The sequence below is a fragment of the Salmo salar genome, chromosome 22 (assembly GCF_965601325.2).
Source record: "Salmo salar chromosome 22, fSalSal1, whole genome shotgun sequence".
NCBI lineage: Eukaryota > Metazoa > Chordata > Actinopteri > Salmoniformes > Salmonidae > Salmo > Salmo salar.
Genome location: NC_138312.1, coordinates 40,180,056 through 40,200,314, shown reverse-complemented (window position 1 = coordinate 40,200,314; position 20,259 = coordinate 40,180,056). Strand labels below are relative to the sequence as shown.

The 20,259-nt window shown below is 41.5% G+C and overlaps 1 protein-coding gene across 10 annotated transcripts in view; it reads left to right on the top strand.

The window, feature by feature from the left end:
- LOC106583535 (SLIT-ROBO Rho GTPase-activating protein 3) overlaps nucleotides 1–20,259 on the top strand; it is a 61,201-nt gene that overhangs the window by 24,441 nt on the left and 16,501 nt on the right. For 9 of the 10 annotated variants that reach the window (XR_014382194.1, XR_006761287.2, XR_006761288.2 and 6 more), the window contains exons 3-11: nucleotides 3,727–3,889; nucleotides 7,758–7,820; nucleotides 12,296–12,481; nucleotides 12,813–12,941; nucleotides 13,209–13,430; nucleotides 13,614–13,715; nucleotides 15,956–16,153; nucleotides 17,566–17,650; nucleotides 19,970–19,997. Coding sequence is in view for 4 of the 10 variants with exons in the window: in XM_082967608.1 (XP_082823734.1) it covers nucleotides 3,727–3,889; nucleotides 7,758–7,820; nucleotides 12,296–12,481; nucleotides 12,813–12,941; nucleotides 13,209–13,430; nucleotides 13,614–13,715; nucleotides 15,956–16,153; nucleotides 17,566–17,650; nucleotides 19,970–19,997 (1,176 nt within the window). In the remaining 6 variants the exon portion in view is untranslated. The remainder of the gene's footprint in view (nucleotides 1–3,726; nucleotides 3,890–7,757; nucleotides 7,821–12,295; nucleotides 12,482–12,812; nucleotides 12,942–13,208; nucleotides 13,431–13,613; nucleotides 13,716–15,955; nucleotides 16,154–17,565; nucleotides 17,651–19,969; nucleotides 19,998–20,259) is intronic. The other variant, XM_082967607.1, reaches the window with a different exon arrangement.

Sequence of the window (20,259 nt, the reverse complement as noted above, 5' to 3'; positions counted from 1 at the left end):
GAAGCAGCAAACCTTTACTGTGGGGACAACATCGGCGATGCATTTCCTAATGAAGCCGGTGGCGGAGGTGGTCAGCTCATCAATGCTATCCGCAGAGTCCGGGAACGTTTTCCAGTCAGCGCTAGCAAAGCAGTCTTCTAGCGTAGCTTTTGATTCGGAGGACCATTTCTCAATGGAGAGCGTCATGGGTACTTCCTGTTTGAGCTTTTGCTTGTAGGAAGCAGGAGTATATAGTCATGATCTGATTTGCCGAAGGGGGGACGAGGGAGGTCCTTGTGTGCTTGCTTGTGGGTTGACTAACAATAGTCTAGGACTTTATCGCCCCTAGTGGCGAAGGAGACGTGTTGATGGAAGTTGGGTATTACACTTGTTAATGACGTGGAATTAAAATCACTGGCAGTAAGGAAAGTAGCCTCCGGGTGCATGGTTTCCTGCTTATTTATAGCCTCATACAGTTTAAGTGCCAGCTTGTTGTTTTTCTTGACCTGAGGTGGAATATATACAGCAGTCACGATAACAGGTGAAAACTCTCTCGGGATGTAGAAGTGTCGGCATTTGACCATCAGGTATTCCAAGATGGGTGAACAATTTGTCAAAACTTCCACTTTGCTAGTGTCTGCACACCATTTACTGTTGATGAAGAGGCATATCCCTCCCCCTCTCAATTTCCCTGAATCTGATGTCCGGTCTGCTCGTTGAATGGAGAAACCATTCTGTTGGATAGCCATGGGGGTATCTTGTCTGAAAACCATGTTTCAAAAAAGCAAAGCATATTGCAGTTACGAGAGTCATGTTGATAGAAAATCCTTGATTTGGAGGTCATCCATATTATTATCAAGAGACTGTACATTGGCCAATAGAAGGTAGGGAAGAGGTGGCCAATTTTCCCTTTGCCTGAATCTCACCAGGGCTCCCCTCTCCTGGCTCTTTTTCACCTGCTTTTCCTCTTGGATAGCCTGAAAATAGCGTTGGAATTACAGATGGGTCGAAAAATGAAGCTGGTATTGAGGTGATTATCTGCCGATCTTATGTTCAAAAGTTCTTGTCGATCATAAGAAATGATAGCTGAGACATTTTGTGCAAAAAAAGTAAATGTAAACATCAAAAGAATCACAAAATAGCAAAGTTCGGTCTGAGCTTGCAAGACGGCAGCCATGCAGTAAGGCGCTACCTTCTTTGCGGCTTCACTGAGCTAATGAAGCCTGTAGTGACTTTCACATGAAGCTCTACCAAGCTGTCCTTTACGTTGACATACTCCTCAAGACTAAACTGTCCTTTGCAATGGCAGAATCTCAAATGGCACCCTATGATATTGACATACTTCTCAAGACTAAGATGTAATTTATATTGACATACCCCTCAATACTACTTTTAAAAAGTAGATATTCCAACAGGGGTCATACTGTATTCACTCACATATTGTCAGTCGTTTATTACAGTTAAATCATTATAAACAGTATAGTGTGTAGTGCAGTGCTATTAGCAAGGAATACTCAATCAGCAGTATAATGTCAATGAGTATAGTCACAGTATAACCTAAGGTAGCAGGTGTAAAATAAGTTGTATTTCTTTCTTTCTGGTCCTGACGAGAGAAAAAAAAAACTCTTCTGCACCGTTGAACCAATCCAATAAATGTGTAGGAGAAGTTAAGATGAAGTGTCGCCTTATTAACATCCTAAAGTGGAAATCGCGTCACGGACTCCCTTTCCAATTCCCTTGAAAACTGGATGCATTGACCCCACAGAGGGTGGCCACAGTACAGTAAGTGCAGACGTTAAGGCTGAACTTGACCAAGCCATCCTTACACGGAGTTGACCTGACTATGTATCCCCATGCTTATCATCCTCGTTGTCTTTTAAGCAGACTCCTCCATGGTCAATTTGTTTTAGATGAGGCCACCCCACTGTCTCAGTTTCTCCCTCCTCACATTAAATGGTCATCATTATTTCTGACTTTCACAGACAGATTGAGAACTCACTGAGTGCTGCACTCACTTGGCTGTTTGAATCTCCACATTTAATAATTCCATCCATGCCTCCCTCCCTCGCTCCTTCCCTCCAGAGTCCATTTCTGACAATTGTTATTGTATTTCTAGAGGGACAATCTCAAATTGTCCCTCCAATTTATGGACTTCATGTCTTCAAGTTTACTCTAAATAAACTTGAAGACATATGAAGTCCATACATTCCACTAAGGTCTTTCATCTTAGCATAATGTTGGTTGGAAATAGCCAGCGTCTAAATAAGATGTTTTCTCTGTCTTCCCAATAATGTTGAATTATACAATATGCTTCTAATCTAATGATGTGATACAGAATGATTGTCAATCGTCTATCTATGTTTCATCAAAAGCCTTGTAGTGGCTCATTCCCCCTGCTAGGAAACAGGGACTGTGTTCCAAATGACAGCCTATTCTTTATTTAGTGAACTAATTTTGACCAGGATCTATAGTGCTCTGGTCAACAGTAGTGCACTATATAGGGAATAGGGTGCCATTTAGGATTGTCAGGCAGTAAGTCACCTCTACCGACTATTGAACAGATGTGCACTGCATCTCCAGTTCCCATGCAGTGTTGTGCCAACTGTCCAATGCTGCAGTGCAGTGCAGATCACTGCAGTGGTGCTCCTCTCCTAGTGCTAGTGATCTGTTATCTGCAATGAACAGCTCTATAACAACTTCTTAGACTCTATAATTCTCCCAAGATAGTTTACTTTTGATTCAGAGCAAAGCTACTTGCTGGGTTGGGCCCCAATTTGAGTTCCTGGCAGCAGGTTGTATGTCTAGGATCAATCATTCACATCCTCCACCACAGATAGTGAAGTTTTAATCAAAGAATCCTGGATATAAAGAATCAGAGCCCCAGAGGTGTGGACTGTGGAGTAGTCTAGGCTACCTGGAGCATCACTTTAAAGCTAGTCTTTTTTACCTCTCTAAACCAGGAACCTCTTTCCTTATTCTTTTATTCTCTGTTTTGACATCTTTTCCCTTGTCTGGTTTGAGAGAAAGGCGCTGGAGTCAGGAGCCCTTGTTGTGCAGACTCATCCCAAGTCACTTGTTCATTACTCAACCTGTGGTTATTGATGTCTTAGTAGATAAGACAAGAGGTTCCTTACCAAATACGCTTTTGATTGTGAAGTTATAGGACGAGAGATGCATGCTTAGCAAAAGATCATAGTAGAAAAGGTAACTCCTGCTCACACAATATTACCTTAGCCTGCTTAGCAGAAGATGCCTATCTGACCGTATGTGAAGTTATATAAAGAGATGTGCACGCTCAGCCAAAGACGTCTATCTGACTGTGATAGTGAGAGTTAGTTTCCTTCTTTCAGCGTGTTCTACTTTCTTCTTCTACAGGAAATTAACAGAATGTGTTAAACGTTTATCTCACCTCCACATCCAGGCTTCCTCTCACCTCCAGGCTTTCATTTATAAACACCTCACTTGATCTGCTGTTAATTTCTACACTATAGTATCTGTTAACCTACGCTGGTTGATTCCAAAAGCTAAACGATAGTGACCACAAACTATAATATTGGTTGAATAGGAATGGTTCCATACTGTGGATGTCAACTGTTAACCGGTTTGAACGACTGGAGAAAAAAAAAACTTATTTTCAACCATACTCTACACCCAAAATTGCTTTTATGTTAATGAGACACTTGACCTACACTGTGATGTTCCTTTTGCATGACACTCTGACCTGTGATCTCTAACCTGTTCTTCCAGGAAGGACCAGAACCTGCTGTCGACAGTGAACTGCTGGTACCTCGTTCTGAACCAGACGAGGAGAGAGAGCAGAGACCATGCTACCCTCAGCGACCTCTACAACAATAACGTCATTCTCCGCCTGGCACACGTCGGAGAGGATGTCATCAGACTCTTCAAGAAGGTCAGGAAAGAATGTTTATGTTTACTGGAAATTGAAAATTTGACATCCTGCTGACAACTTTTAATAGAGCACTACTGCATAACAAATTTAAGATTTGTTTTAAGAGTTCCCACAGTTATAATAGTGTCAGTCGGGCAATTAATTTGCCATCCAATGCCCCCCCCCCCCCCCCCCGCACACGCGCGCACACACACACGAACTTTGAGACCTGATAACTGAGGGCCTGGCTGGCTATATCCCCACTGTGTTGTCATCTGGCTGGGCTAGCACCAATCTGCTTTACATCTGAAGGTCAGACCTACAGCTGGGAGATCAGCCATATGTGCTACCTCTTCATCTTTCCCACCTTCATATTCCTTTCCTTCCCTTTCTCTGTATCACCTGCTTCTTCCTCCGTGTCTTCCTTCTCCAGCTTCTCCTCCTCCACCTTCTCCTCTGCACCACGTGTGCCTGTCCATTTACTGTATGTTACCAAATGTTATTTCTTAAGTGGTAAACAAACTACATGGTTTCAACATAGAAGATGGTCTCATTCTCAAAGTAAAGTGTAATCTCGGTTTCTGTCCGGTAATTTCCATATCCCTAAATGACAGAAGGATATATTGCTGCATGAATTGTCCCTGTTAATCAATGCAACTGTTTTATCTCAATGTCAAATAATTTCTGTTTAACAGTTAGGTACTTTACTGTGATTGTTTTTAAGTAAAAAGATTTAAACAAATAAAAAAAATTAGCTTCTTATCAAAGAGCAATTACTCAAACTAGGACTGTCTGGGAGTTTTCTGAGTGGGAGGGGAGGTTTGGAACTGTCTTTATTATTGGTTTATTAACTAATTTATTGCCTGGTAACGTCACCTGTCAGGCAAAAATTCCATTACACCAAAACAGCCTGAAATTTAAGGCGGTATTTTCAAACGGCACTTACACTAAAAGGGCATTGTCATTTTCACAATTTCACAGTATTATTTCAACTTCATCGTGTGGAAATACATATAGAACACAGAAAAATCGAATTTCTTGACTGCACTGGGCATTTAAGTGTACACATTAGACCAATCAAAGCTATAAAGCATGTCTGAGAAAGAGAGGCAGAGGGCAGAGCAGAGAGCAGAAAGTGGCCATGGTTCAGGGACTACAGTATGATGGAACGGTCTGCTGGGGAAAGCACAGATCAGTATTGATCCACAGGAACCAGGTGGAGTCACATGATTTATGTCTTCTTGGCATGGATATGCTGTCAGGGGTGAGCTGTGATGAGGCTGGGTTACTGTAGCCTGGTGGACTGGGTTTGGCTGAGCTGCCTGGTGGGCTGAGCTGCCGAGAGGTGGCTGAGTAACTGCCTGCTGAAAAATGATCAAATGTCTCCCTCAGCAAAAGGTTTCAAGTTGTGGCGTAAAGTTTGTTACAATGCCTAGGCTGATAGCAGTACCACCATCTACTTTATGTGATATATACACACACACCATCGCATTTCAATGTAGAAGCAAATGTTGTGCAACATGAATAAACTAACCTAAAAATAGGGCTTCTGCTAATGAATTAACCATTTAAGTTGTCCTTAGGTGTAAATGTAGTGTTGTTGCCATAGCAGCACCTATCTCTCAGAGGAAAGTTCAATTAATTAGGCCTAACTCACAGCTGCTGGGCCTAACAACAATGACAACCATAGCCGTGACAACCTACCATCACTGACATACTCCACCTTATATACTACACTAACAACACACTTACCTGTGCTTTCACTTGAGGGGTCTGTCTGTAATGTATTACTGAAGAGGAAAACTGTTCCTACTGTTGACGACTGTCTGACTGGAGCCCGTTTTGATCTGTTTATAATTGTATAATAAGCCTAGCAGTAGTAATTCTCATGTTATGAGTTAGATAGAAAGATCTATGTGCATTGTATTTGGGCAGAGGGAAAGAATGTATCTATAAGGGTTGAATAGGAACCATCTGTCTGGAGTTAGAGCTGATAGATTAGATTACTGTTCTTTTACACTGTCTTTACGGATTTATATTTATATTATTAATATGAATTTACAGTGTTTATATACTGTATTCTTAGAGATTGAAAATAGTGTTAGGTTTAGACTCTTTGTGTAGGAGAAGTGTAATTATCTAGTGGACTGTAGGAGACTAGGAATGTGTACTCCCATAACTCAAGACCAGACTGATTAGAAGACCTGTGAAAGGCTCTGGACGCTGATACACGATAACCAACATATTCAGTTCCTGCAGAGACTGATTGTTCATCCTAGACGAAGAAGGGGAGTCTAGTTGGAAACCGGGGCCTAGTCGGAAGATAGAAATATAATGCTTGTGACCTGTATGTGTGTTTTTTGCAGCTGCGACAATCTACAGTAGCTTGAGTTTCTTGGAGTCTGTGTGGATTATTGTACCAGAAATTAGAACCTAACACCACTTTTACAGGATTTCTTAAACTACTCTGTTCTAGCTGCCTTCCGTACCCTCTCATTGTTGGCTGTACATTCTATCACTGTCCATCACAAACACTCCGCTCCTGCGAGTTACAGTAACTGAGTTGGAATCGTGACTGTGTGATTTGAATATGGTCAGTAGGAGACATTAGAAATGTATATTCTTAGCTGCCTGTAGGTACACTGCAAAGTATTCTATAAGGCCTTTTCACAAATAGAGGGAAACAACATTTCACACTGTTCAGTCATCTCTCAGAAACAGACACATACCCAAGGGAAACACATATCTCCCATACAGACACATACCCAAGGGAAACACATATCTCCCATACAGACACATACCCAAGGGAAACACATATCTCCCATACAGACACATACCCAAGGGAAACACATATCTCCCATACAGACACATACCCAAGGGAAACATATCTCCCATACAGACACATACCCAAGGGAAACACATATCTCCCATACAGACACATACCCAAGGGAAACACATATCTCCCGTACAGACACATACCCAAGGGAAACACATATCTCCCGTACAGACACATACCCAAGGGAAACACATATCTCCCGTACAGACACATACCCAAGGGAAACACATATCTCCCGTACAGACACATACCCAAGGGAAACACATATCTCCCGTACAGACACATACCCAAGGGAAACACATATCTCCCAGACAGACACATACCCAAGGGAAACACATATCTCCCATACAGACACATACCCAAGGGAAACACATATCTCCCATACAGACACATACCCAAGGGAAACACATATCTCCCATACAGACACATACCCAAGGGAAACACATATCTCCCATACAGACACATACCCAAGGGAAACATATCTCCCATACAGACACATACCCAAGGGAAACACATATCTCCCGTACAGACACATACCCAAGGGAAACACATATCTCCCGTACAGACACATACCCAAGGGAAACACATATCTCCCGTACAGACACATACCCAAGGGAAACACATATCTCCCGTACAGACACATACCCAAGGGAAACATATCTCCCGTACAGACACATAACCAAGGGAAACACATATCTCCCGTACAGACACATACCCAAGGGAAACACATATCTCCCGTACAGACACATACCCAAGGGAAACACATATCTCCCGTACAGACACATACCCAAGGGAAACACATATCTCCCATACAGACACATACCCAAGGGAAACACATATCTCCCATACAGACACATACCCAAGGGAAACACATATCTCCCATACAGATACATACCCAAGGGAAACACATATCTCCCATACAGATACATACCCAAGGGAAACAGATGTATTCATGCCTCAGTGAAACAAAGCCAGGTCTATTCAAGGTAAGATATTCTTCCAGTCACCTGTGAGATTGATTCACATGCCTGTTGTTCCTGTTTTTTGTCCCAGAGCAAAGAAATCGGGGTGCAGATGCACGAGGAGTTAGTGAAAGTCACGAACGAGCTCTACACTGTGAGTAAACAACAAAATGTAATTCTCTCTCTTTCTCAATCTCTCTTTCTTTTTTTCTCTCTTTCCTTCTTCCCCCATCTGTCTGTATTGTACAGAATCTCTCCTTCCATCCACTCCCCATGTTTGTTAGTTTGCCTGAAGCTAACAGGCTAACTCCATTTGGCTAGGCCCACCTCAGACCCTCTCAGACTCTCTGCTCTGTAGTGTCTGGATAGAACAGGACCTGCCCAGAGCAGAATAGCTTTATCAGCAATCGGAAGGTAACCTAGCAGTTAGGAGCGTTGGGCCAGTAACTGAAAGGTCGCTGGTTCGAATCGCCGAGCCGGCAAGGGGGAAAATCAGCCTTTGTGCCCTAGAGCAAGGTAGTTAACCCCCAACAACAACTGCTCCCTGGGTGCGGATGACGTGGATGTTAATTTAACACAGCCCCCACTCCTCTCTGATTCAGAAAGTTAGGTTATGTGGGGAAGACAAATTTGTGCAACTGACTAGGTATCTCCCTTACAGCCTTGCTACACAGGTCATTTGGTTCTACACCGGAGGACATGATTTGTTTTTTTTACTCCCGCCGTGAGAGAAGATGCAGTTGAATGAAAAACTCTATATGCCTTGGCTCTGCTCCAAGCCGACTCACTTCCCTTGCAGTGGAGAGCTGCTTACTGCCAAGGTGTCACACCATCATCACATAGTCACATTTTCAGTGCAAGCTATACAAAATCAAACACAGATCTGTCATTAAAGTTATTAGTCATCCTTCTTTTCTCTCAATACATTGACTGTGTACATACATAGAAGAGTATGCATACACACGCATGCACACACACACACACACACACACACACAATAATGTATGCTTGAACACACTCACACAAGCCTGTCTTTGATGCTTTGACATCAACGCTCCCACGCCACCTAACCACCCACACCAACCACATTGAACCTTCAAAGCCTACCCTTTCTCGCTTTCATGATTTCATGTCAGTATATATATGACTCTATTTCCATTTTCCATATATGACTCTATATCCATTTCCAATGTGATGCCTATGTTTGCAATAACAATAAAGACAAACAATGAGCAGTGAGCACATGCAGAGCAACATAGGACAAGTAACATGTAGCAAGCAGGCAGACAGAGGAACAGCACAAAAAGCATTGATTGATTCAATGGTTGTAAAGATGGGGAGAGGTCTGTCCGTGATAGAGATGCTCTGCTTTTTTGACAACACAGTCCACAAAGCAAGTCCTTTTGGCTTTAGTTTTATCTTATCTTAATTATTATCCAGTCATATAGTCAGGTGCTGCAAAGAAAGACCTTTGTTAAGCAACAGCTGGCCCAGAAAATAGCGGCACATTTTGTTCTTCATTGTAATCAGAGGGCTAATATCAATAATATGCATGCCAGTTTCTCTTGGCTAAGAGTTGAGGAAAGACTGACTGCATCGCTTCTTGTTTTTATAAGAAACAATGTGTTGGAAATTCTAAATTGTTTGCATAGTCAACTTACACACAGCACTGACACACACACACACTTACCCCACCAGACATGCCACCAGGGGGCTTTTCATAGTCCCTAGGTCTAGAACAAATTCAAAGAAACGTAAAGTATTATACAGAGCCATGAGTGCAATGTAGAAAATAGTAAAAATAAAGAAAAATCCTTGAATGAGTAGGTGTGTCCAAACTTTGGAACGGTACTATACATTGATGTGCTGTAGGCAGGCCAGTGTGCATTGGTGTCACGGCTGTCGAAAGGAGCAGACCAAAGTGCAGCGTGGTTGTAGTTCCACATTTTATTAAATCCGTGAAACTTTGCAATACATAAATAACTGAATTGACAAAACAACAAAGCGTGACGCAGCGCGAAACAAACACTACTGAAAATATAATAACCCCCAAAACCCAGGAAGAAAAACCCCTACATAAATATGATCTCCAATTAGAGACAATGAGGACCAGCTGCCTCCAATTGGAGATCAACCCAAAAAACAACAACATAGAAATAGAAAAACTAGAACTTAAACATAGAAATACAAAACATAGAAAAACACAAAACACCCCCTGTCACGCCCTGACCTACTCTACCATAGAAAATAAACTCTTACTATGGTCAGGACGTGACAATTGGAAGGTAACACTATCACACTGTGCAGCAGGCATTGCTACCCATAGAAATACTGTCACTTAAAATACATGGCTTAATGGCCACAAGAGAATGATTCTGCATGAAAAACAGCATAATACATTGATGCAGATGTTCATTTATTGGCCTTTTCTAAACAGCTTTCTCTCTGTATGTCTCATACTTATATGTTCACATACACGCAGTAGGTGACATCATTCATAGTACTTGTACAGTGCTTTCAGAAAGTATTCACATCTCTTGGCTCTTTACAAATGTTGTTGATGTTTTTTTGTCACTGGCCTACACACAATACTCCATAATGTCAAAGTGGAATTATTTTCAGAACATTTTTTGACAAATTAATAAAAAATGAAAAGCTGAAATGTCTTCAGTCAATAAGTATTCAACCCCTTTGTTATGGCAAGCCTAAATAAGTTCAGGAGTAAAAATTTGCTTAACAAGTCACATAAGTTGCATGGACTGTGTGCAATAATAGTGTATAACATGATTTTGGAATGACCACATCTTTGTACCCTACACATACAATTATCTTCAAGGTCCCTCAGTCATGCAGTGAATTCAAACACATATTCAACCACAAAGGTTTTCCAATGCCTTGGAAAGAAGGGCACTTATTGGTAGATGGGTAAAAAAGCAGACATTGAATATCTCTTTGACTTTGAGCATGGTGAAGTTATTAATTACACTTTGGATGGTGTATCAATACATCCCAGTCACTACAAAGATACGTGTCCTTCCTAACTCAGTTGCCGGAGATTAAGGAAACCACTCAGGGATTTCACCATGAGGCCAATGGTGACTTTAAAAGAGTTACAGAGTTTAATGTCTGTGATAGGAGAAAACTGGATGGATCAAGCCCAAATCTACACTGGAGTTGCTTGCCAAGAAGAGTGGCTGAGTTACAGTTCTGAAAATATGTGACCTGGAAATAGTTATCCAATTTGACAGAGCTTAGAGAATTTTGAAAAGAATAATGGACAAATGTTGCACAAGCCAGGTGTGGAAAGCTCTTAGAGACTTAACCCAGAGATACTCACAGCTGTCATCGCTGCGAAAGGTGCTTCTACAAAGTATTGACTCAGGGGTGTGAATACTTACGTAAATTAGATATTTCTGTATTTCATTTTCAATACATTTGCAAAAAAATCTAAAAACATTGTGTGGATGGATATTGTGTGTAGATGTGTGAGACAAAAATGTATTTAATCAATTTTGATTTCAGGCTGTAACACAATAAAATGGGGAATAAGTCAAGGGGCATGAGTACTTTCTGAAGGCTCTGTATATTCTTGTACATGTTTTATGCACTGTATTGATGTATTATGCACAATGTGAGAGCTTTGCATTAACATGTCTCCAGCCTTTTCTGGCTTCCAGTCAGAATCAAGGGCTCCTCTCTTGTTTCACACCCAGCAACAGTCAGAGGAAAAAGGAAATGTTCTCTATTACATAGTTAGAGGAAAAGTTCTCTCTAACAACCAGTACTATGTGAGTACCTAACAGTGTGTGCCATAAGCACATCTGAAGTATCCTATAAGTATAACTGTAGAACCTTTTTTTTGGGTGTAGACTAGAGGAATGGTTCTCTGTCTCAACTAGAGGAAAGGTTCTCTGTACCGTAACTAGAGGAAAGGTTCTCTGTAACTTCGCTATGACAGACTTCCTGTTGATTGATTTCACTTGCTCTTTCCTCACATGTATTACTTAAATCAGAGTTGTTAGTAGACCTGTAAGAGAGAGGATGATATTTTAGTGTGTGAAGGGAAAGGAAATCAAGAGAGGTAACCTAGTTTTAGCACTTAGTCACACATCCACAACATATCTGACAGTAGCTGTCTTTCTGTCTTCTTATTCAGTGTACAATATACAGGTGGATTTATATGCTGAATCCTCTTTAGATATCCATGTCTAACTAATCTTCCATTGACATTAAAGTGATTGAACGGGATCTTAAGCACTTTTTCACAATATATTGTACAAATTGAAATTCGTAACATATCCTACGAATTGCAGGGGAAAATGATTATAATTATTTTAGAAAGAACATTTGCAGTTACATATCATGAAATGGATGATGCCATACACAATTGTGCACAATTTTCTGGGACCTACTTGCGCTACTTTCAAACTGCTGGCGGAAATTATAAATTATACAAAATATTCATGCTTATCGTGAGTTTGGTGTTTATTGTGTGGTTACTCCATTGAGATAGGGAGTTTCCCCTCATGACCAATGTAAACGTCTAGACCCAGAACCTTCTAGTGAACTTAGTGTGCATGTAGTTGACTTTAAGGTATGTTTTGTATGTATGTTTTGTGTCCTGGGCAGGTGATGAAGACCTACCACATGTACCACACAGAGAGCATCAGCGCAGAGAGCAAGTTGAAGGAGGCGGAGAAACAGGGAGAAAAGCAGATTGGCAAGGCCAATGATGTCAGCACCAGCCTCCTGCGCCATGACGACCGCCAACAGCGACGCAGCGCTGTCAAGAAGATGGAGAAGATGAAAGAGAAGGTGTGGCTTTAGCTGTGTGTGTATGTGTCCAAATGTATGTAAAAGCTCGGAGAACTTGGATGCATTAGCCTTTAAAATGTAATGAGAAAAAATATTAAGTGGTTTTGTTGCCATGGTAAGACTAGACCTCTATTGTCTCATATGGCACATGCACATTTTTTTGATAAAATTAGACTTCTTTAGATGGAACAAACTGTATTACATCTTTAGTATACAAATCCATTTAGAGAGAAATCGATATTCTATGGTATACTGACGCTCTCTCTCTGTCTCTCCGTCTCTCTGTCTGTCTGTCTCTGTCTCTCTCCCTCTTCTTTCCCTCTCTCCCCAGAGACAAGCCAAGTACTCAGAAAACAAGCTGAAGTGCACTAAAGCACGGAACGACTATTTGTTGAACCTGGTGGCAACCAATGCTCTGGTGGCCAAATATTACATCTACGATGTCTCTGACATGATAGACGTGAGTGGTACAGTACATGCTGATTCTAACAAAGTGAGAATAGTAGATACACAGGAAAAATGCATCCATTTGATACACAAAAGCTCAGTAGCATCTTGTAACACATTATTCTAAGTTACCGTTCTATTGATTGCAATGACAAATAGATACAGTAGTTTGATCAATTGAAGCATAGCAGCATCTTGTAACACATCATCTCTCCCCATTGGTCTGTAACTAACATTAAGGATTCCCAATGGTGGTAATGCTGTCCATGCCTCTCCCCAGAGCTGTGACATGGGCTACCATGCCAGCCTGGCGCGGACCCTGAGGACCTACCTGTCTGCAGAGTACAGCCTGGAGACGTCCCGGCACGAGGGGCTGGACCAGCTGGAGGGTGCCGTGGATGCCATGGATGTCAGGGGGGACAAACACAGGGTCATGGACATGCACAGCCAGATCTTCTGCCCGCCCGCCCACTTCGACTACCAGCCACACATGGGCGACGAGGTGAGGGAGAGGTGATTGGAGGGGTGATTGTGCCTCCCACTATGTCTGTGTTTCCTCGGTCTGGTCCTGTGTGGCTTGCATCAGCAATGCCAGCATCTTGGGTCAGTTCCGTTCTGGCATCCCAAACAAACACTACTGTAAAATCTCTTTCTCTCTTCCCCTCCCTCCCTCACTACCTACTAGGTGTGTCAGGTGAGTGCCCAGCAGCCGGTGCAGACAGAGCTCCTGATGCGTCACCACCAGCTCCAGTCCCGCCTGGCCACACTCAAGATCGAGAACGAGGAGGTGAGCTCTGAAACCCTGGCCTTTACCCAAAACCTGTCTCATTATCAGTCAGTGAACTCCCCACCTGGGCCATGTTCAGTAGGTAAAATTGTGGAACATTTGCCGTCTGCCTGTCTGCCTACCTCCCTCTGCTGCTTCAGTGAGTCAGACAGATGTGTGTGTAAAGGTCACCATATCGCTCCTATGAATATGGAGGGGCTCTGTTCATTCAGCCACTTCCTCTGTACCCCTCACATAGACAGAACACAATTTATCTTTCTATTTATCTTCACACAGTCACACGCGCAACCGGATGTCCCCTACCAGGTTGACTGAACTTTACATTATATATATTATGCATGCGGTTGGTGTCTGTGCAGAATCCATACTAGTATATGGGTAATTCCATGAAATGAGTACCTTTTGCATCCCTTTGATATTTTAAGTAGAAATTGTCCACAAATATTGAATTTTAAAAGCTTGTTATATTAAATAAAGTGCCCTTTAATATAGAACACATGAAAACATTTTAATATGAATAAAGACTTGCTAAAGTGCCAAAATTCAGCATTTTGACATATCCCTCTGTGCATCCTCTGTGACTTCTAAGAAGATATTACCCCACTTAAACCCAACATTTCTCCAAGTTTTCCCCATCATTGTAAAGCCCCTGTTATTTTGTTGCTTTGACAAAGTCATATCTTAAGATTTTTATTTATTTCATGTTGTTAGTGATTCATTTTAAGAGAAAAAATAACAACCCTGTCCCTCATTTTAATTTCAACCCTGTTACATGAACTGAAATCTCATTTTAATATGGTGAAACTATTCCTTTTTTAAATATGTTTTTTCTAAAGAGACATTGCACATCTAGTAGTCAAACCATAGTTTAAAAGTAGGTGAGCTGGTTCTACTCTTTTTGGCCATTTGCTGGTATTCTGAAGTAGAAAACTGAGTGGGTCGAGCATAACACGTCAAACCTATTACCCATAGATAGACAGGAAATACATATTTTTTCAATTTAAATGTTTTAGTGAAGTTTGCATTCAATTGCCCCTCACTGTTATACATACACAACAAGCGTCCATTCCCCCTGTCAATAAGGGAATTTATGGATGAGTTAAGAGGATGTTGTCAATCCTGTTAGTCTATCCTGTTACATTATTTGGCATTTAACAGTGTTTAACAATGTTAAAATTATATGAAATGAAACTTTTTTTTTACCTAGCTGGACTACTAAAAGGCACTGAATTGAATTGGAACGACCCACATGTGTGATATTTGGTTCTTCAATTTGAAATTGTGCCCTCAAAGAGCATTATACCATTCCATTTCCCATTACAATCTTTGATGTCTCATTAGCTATGTTTCCATTAACTTGTCCATGGATTTTTTGTCGACATAAGGAAAGTTTGTATAGAAAATAGATGCGACAATAGCCTGCTAGGGTGTTTCCATTGAACTATCTGGTGTTGATAAAAACAGCTAATGACGTCACACCTACAAAAAAAAAGGGTTTTTTTTCTCAAAAATCTACAGTGTCAAATAAAAATGTAGTGGTTGAGGTGTTTCCATTACCCATTTAGGGAAATTGCACATTAATAAATTGGCGACAGCCTGTATGCCCTCCCACCTATCTGTTTCATGTCTCAGGTAGCCTGTGAAAGCCAGCATGTATAGAATGCAATCATTTATAAATATTTTAATTTTCATATTCTCATGTGCCAAAGCATCACCATGGTCCGTGCCATGGTGAAATTTGCACTCCTGTAGATCTGAAATAATTGGATGATGAAACTTGTATCCAGCCAACCAGAAAAACAAGGCGAAGTAATTCAGGCATTCTTGAAAGTCAAGAAACATGATTTCTATAGTTGAAACATTTCTTTTGCAAACAGTAGGCATTTAGATTTAAATTGAAGCTTTATAGTTACACTGTAAAATAACGTGCCCCGCATACCTTCAAAAATATTTGGTAATCATATTTTATTTAAAAAACACAGTTCCCAAAAAGAAAATTCGCAATAAGGAAGGTGTGACAAAATAAAAATCCACCCCTTTCGAACGGATAAATGTTTCTCGATCTTTAGAAAATGTATCCTAAATCAGGCATACCCATTACACATGGTGAAAATATTGCTTTTGTCGAATAAACCTGGATCAATGGAAACCTGCCTATTGTGTGCAGGGAAAACACAGTAAATATTAAAGTTGTAACCCAGCTAAATGACTCTCCTCTCTTTCCCTTCTGTCTTTCATAGGTGAGGAAGACCCTGGATGCCACCATGCAGACACTGCAGGACATGCTGACGGTGGAGGACTTTGATGTGTCTGAGGCTTTCCTACACAGCCAGTCCACTGAGTCGGTCAAGTCTGCCTCGTCCGACTCCTACATGAGCAAAGTCAACGTTGCTAGGAGACGAGCCAATCAGCAGGAGACCGAGGGCTTCTACTTCACTGTGAGTGGCTCTGACAACCAACACCACTTAAAATGTATTAGAAATGCTTTTTCAATTCTATTTGTATGAATGCATACTGGTATTAAGTACTTGCTCTAGGGTTCTGACAAGGTCTTGTGTGGCTCAGTTGGTAAGATCATTGTGGTCATTGTAGCTGGATGTTCTACAGTACCCATAATGCTTTTGCACTATATCCAGGTTTATCTTACTTAACACCTTCCTAATGCTAACACTATAGTGTCCTGTCTCCTTATTTTTACAGTCATGGTATCAATTACCGCAGGGATCACAAACACATAATACAAATGAATGCACTCACTGTAAATGTACTGGAAGTCACTTTACAAAGAGTGTCTGCTAAGTTGCATATTATTATTATATTCCCACAACTTAAAGTGTAATAGAAATGTTTTTTCTATGTTTATGAATGCATTGCATACTGATATTAGAGTACTGAGCAACTCAGGTTTAGTGGCTTGCTCCAGTGTTCATCAATTTGCAGTATTATGCCCTGTGGAATTCAGACAGGCAAACTGGTTGTGAGTTCATTCTACTGCTATTGGCATCAGGCTTTGGTGATACGAGTCATTTAAATTAATTCTGAAGTTAACCTTTTGATGTAATGACATAAAGCAGTAGTCACTGTAGCCTACAATCACAAGTGTGGTCTTGTGTGGCTCAGTTTGTAAGAGTGTGTTATTAGCAAGGTCATGGGTTCAATTCCTACAGGGATCACACACAAAAAAAAATGTTTAAATGTGTCAACAATCTACACAAAATACTCTGTAATGTAAAAGTGGAAGAAAGGTTTTTTTGTTTTTACTAATGAAAAATAAAACACTATCTTCATTAGATAAGTATAGTAAATAATTTCACCATGCTCAAAGGGATATTCAATGTCAGCTTTTTTATGCCCTTCTTTGTGAAGCATTAGAAAGCCTCCCTGGTCTTTGTGGTTGAATCTGTGTTTGAAATTCCCTACTAGACTGAGGGACCTTACAGATAATTGTATGTGTGGGGTACAGATATGAGGTAGTCAGTCAAAAATCCTGTTAACAACAATTATTGCACACAGAGTGAGTCCATGCTATTTATTATGTGTTTTGTTAAGCAAATGTTTAATCCTGAACTTACTTGGGTTTGCCAAAACAAATGGGTTGATTACTTTTTGACTGAAGACATTTCAGCTTTTCATGTTTTATTAATTTGTACTTTGACACTGACATTATGGGGTATGATGTGTAGATCAACGATACTAAATCTAAATTTTATCAATTTTATATTCAGGCTGTTACACAACAAAATGTGGAAAAACTCAAGGTTGTGAATACTTTGTGAAGGCATTGTAAGTAGCATTGGATCAAAGTGTCTGCTAAATGTCATATTTTCTACTTTTCTTTTGCCTTGTATAGAAATTCAAAGAGTACCTGAATGGCAGCAACCTTATAGTGAAACTACAGGCCAAGCATGATCTACTGAAGCAGACTCTGGGAGAAGGTGAGAACACTTCTTCACATGGTTACAACATTGTTGTGTCACTACTGGAGCACAATGCCATTCATAGGGTCATTACCTTCCCTTTATCACTAGCAGCAGCTTGCCAATTTGAGTCTTCATATGGTTCAAACATTGTTGTGAAATTGTGTAGTTAATTAGTGGGAATCTTAACTGCCATATCAACCACCAGTAATAAACCATATTGTATCTTTAGCCATATTTCTTTCAGAAAATTGTATGATGGTCCAGCAGCAGCCAACCAGTTGGCTCCAGTATTTCCAGGAATTCATTGTGGTCAGACAGACAGACAGACAGACAGACAGACAGACAGACAGACAGACAGACAGACAGACAGACAGACAGACAGACAGACAGACAGACAGACAGACAGACAGACAGACAGACAGACAGACAGACAGACAGACAGACAGACAGACAGACAGACAGACAGACAGACAGACAGACAGACAGACAGACAAACAGACAGAGGCTTTGTTGCTGGAAGCTGTTTTATTAGACATGACATAATCCCTGAATTCAACCATTCGAGTCACTGATCAAATAGTGTTATCAGGGGATATCATATAATCTTGTATTCTTGTTTCTTCTGTAGTATACAACCCCCTAATGCAACCCCTCTGTTACAATAACAAGATGATATACACTACATGACCAAAAGTATGTAGACACCTGCTCGTCGAAAATCTCATTCCAAAATCATGGGCATTAATATGGAGTTGGTCCACCCTTTGCTGCTATAACAGCCTCCACCCTTCTGGGAAGGCTTTCCACTAGATGTTGGAACATTGCTCTCGGGCTTGCTTCCATTCATCCACAAGATCGTTGGTGAGGTTGGGCACTGATGTTAGGCCTGGCTAGCAGTTGGCGTTCCAATTCATCCCAAAGGTGTTCGATGGGGTTGAGGTCAGAGCTCTGTGCATGCCAGTCAAGTTCTTCCACACCGATCTCGATGAACCATTTCTGTAAGGACCTCGCTTTGTGCACAGGGGCATTGTCGTGCTGAAACATGAAAGGGCCTTCCCCATAGAATCGTCTAGAATATCATTGTATGCTGTAGCGTTACAATTTCCCTTCATTGGAACTAAGGGGCCTAGCCCAAACCATGAAAAACAACCCCCGAACATTATTCCTCCTGCACCAAACTTTACAGTTTGCACTATGCATTGGGGCAGGTAGCATTCTCCGGGCATCTGGCAAACCCAGATTTGTCCGAAGCATGACTCATCACTCCAGAGAACGCATTTCCACTGCTCCACAGTCCAATGATTGCGAGCTTTACACCACTCCAGCCGATGCTTAGCCTTGTGCTTGGCCATGGAAACCCATTTCATGAAGTTCCCGACAAACAGTTATTGTGCTGATGTTGCTTCCTAAGGCAGTTTGCAACCGAGGACAGACTATTTTTACGCGGTACGTGATTCAGCACTCGGAGGTCCCATTCTGTGAGCTTGTGTGGCCTACCACTTTGCGGCTGAGCCGTTGTTGCTCCTGGGTCTTTCCACTTCACAATAACAGCACTTACAGATGACCGGGACAGCTCTAGCAGGGCAGAAATTTGACGAACTGACATGTTGGAAAGGTGCCATGCTATGACGGTGCCACGCTGAAAGTTACTGTGCTCTTCAGTAAGGCCATTCTACTGCCAATGTTTGTCTATGGAGATTGCATGGCTGTTTGCTCGATTTTATACACCTGTCAGCAACGGGTGTGGCTGAAATAGCCAAATCCACTCATTTGAAGGGGTGTCCATATACTCATGTGTATATATAGTGTATCATGTTACAGTATATAATTACTGCACAGTTACTACTATATTGCACAAACCCAATGCAGCCAAATGCGGCCTTCCTCACACTCACTCAACCTTCCCTCCTCCTTCCCGGTTGTCCCTGGATATGCTTACTTTCATTGACATTCCGCTCTGAGTTGTCAGGGTCCGCCCCCTCAGGCTCTCTATCTACGGTTTCTAGGGCGACCGCTAAATGACCGCTGCCTGGCTGGCTGTATGTGATTCAGAGAGGCGGTCATGGAGCCCGCACCATTGAGCCTGTCTGAATAGGTGCCCGTGTTCTCATAATGCCCTTCATCCCTCGCCCCTCGCTTCTGTCTGCCCCATCTGCCAGCTCTGTAGACAACCAGGTCTGGCTCAGAATGTACTCAACCATGTATCCAAGCATTGTCTTTTCTCTCTCTCACAGACACATGCACGCAAGCATGCACACACACACAAACACATTCTAATTTTCTCTCGCTCTATTTCTCCCCCTCTCTCTCCATTTCTTCCCTCCTTTCTTTTAGGGGAAAGGGCTGAATATGGAACAACACGGTAAGAAAAGAGGGTGAAAAGAGGAGGAATAAAAGCATGTCAAATCTTTCCTGTTTTCTGGGAAATAGAGGAGATGATGTCATGTTAAAGTGAATAGCAGTTTGGTCCCGAGCCTCTGGAAAATCAGGGGTGGAATTCCAAATAGGGAGAGGGGATGTGGTCTGTCTGTTGATGAATAAACAGACTTCTGAGCAAACTGGAGTTTGCAATGAAGCAGCTATGGGGAGATGAGCTGGCTGTAAGACGATCTGTCACCTATCAG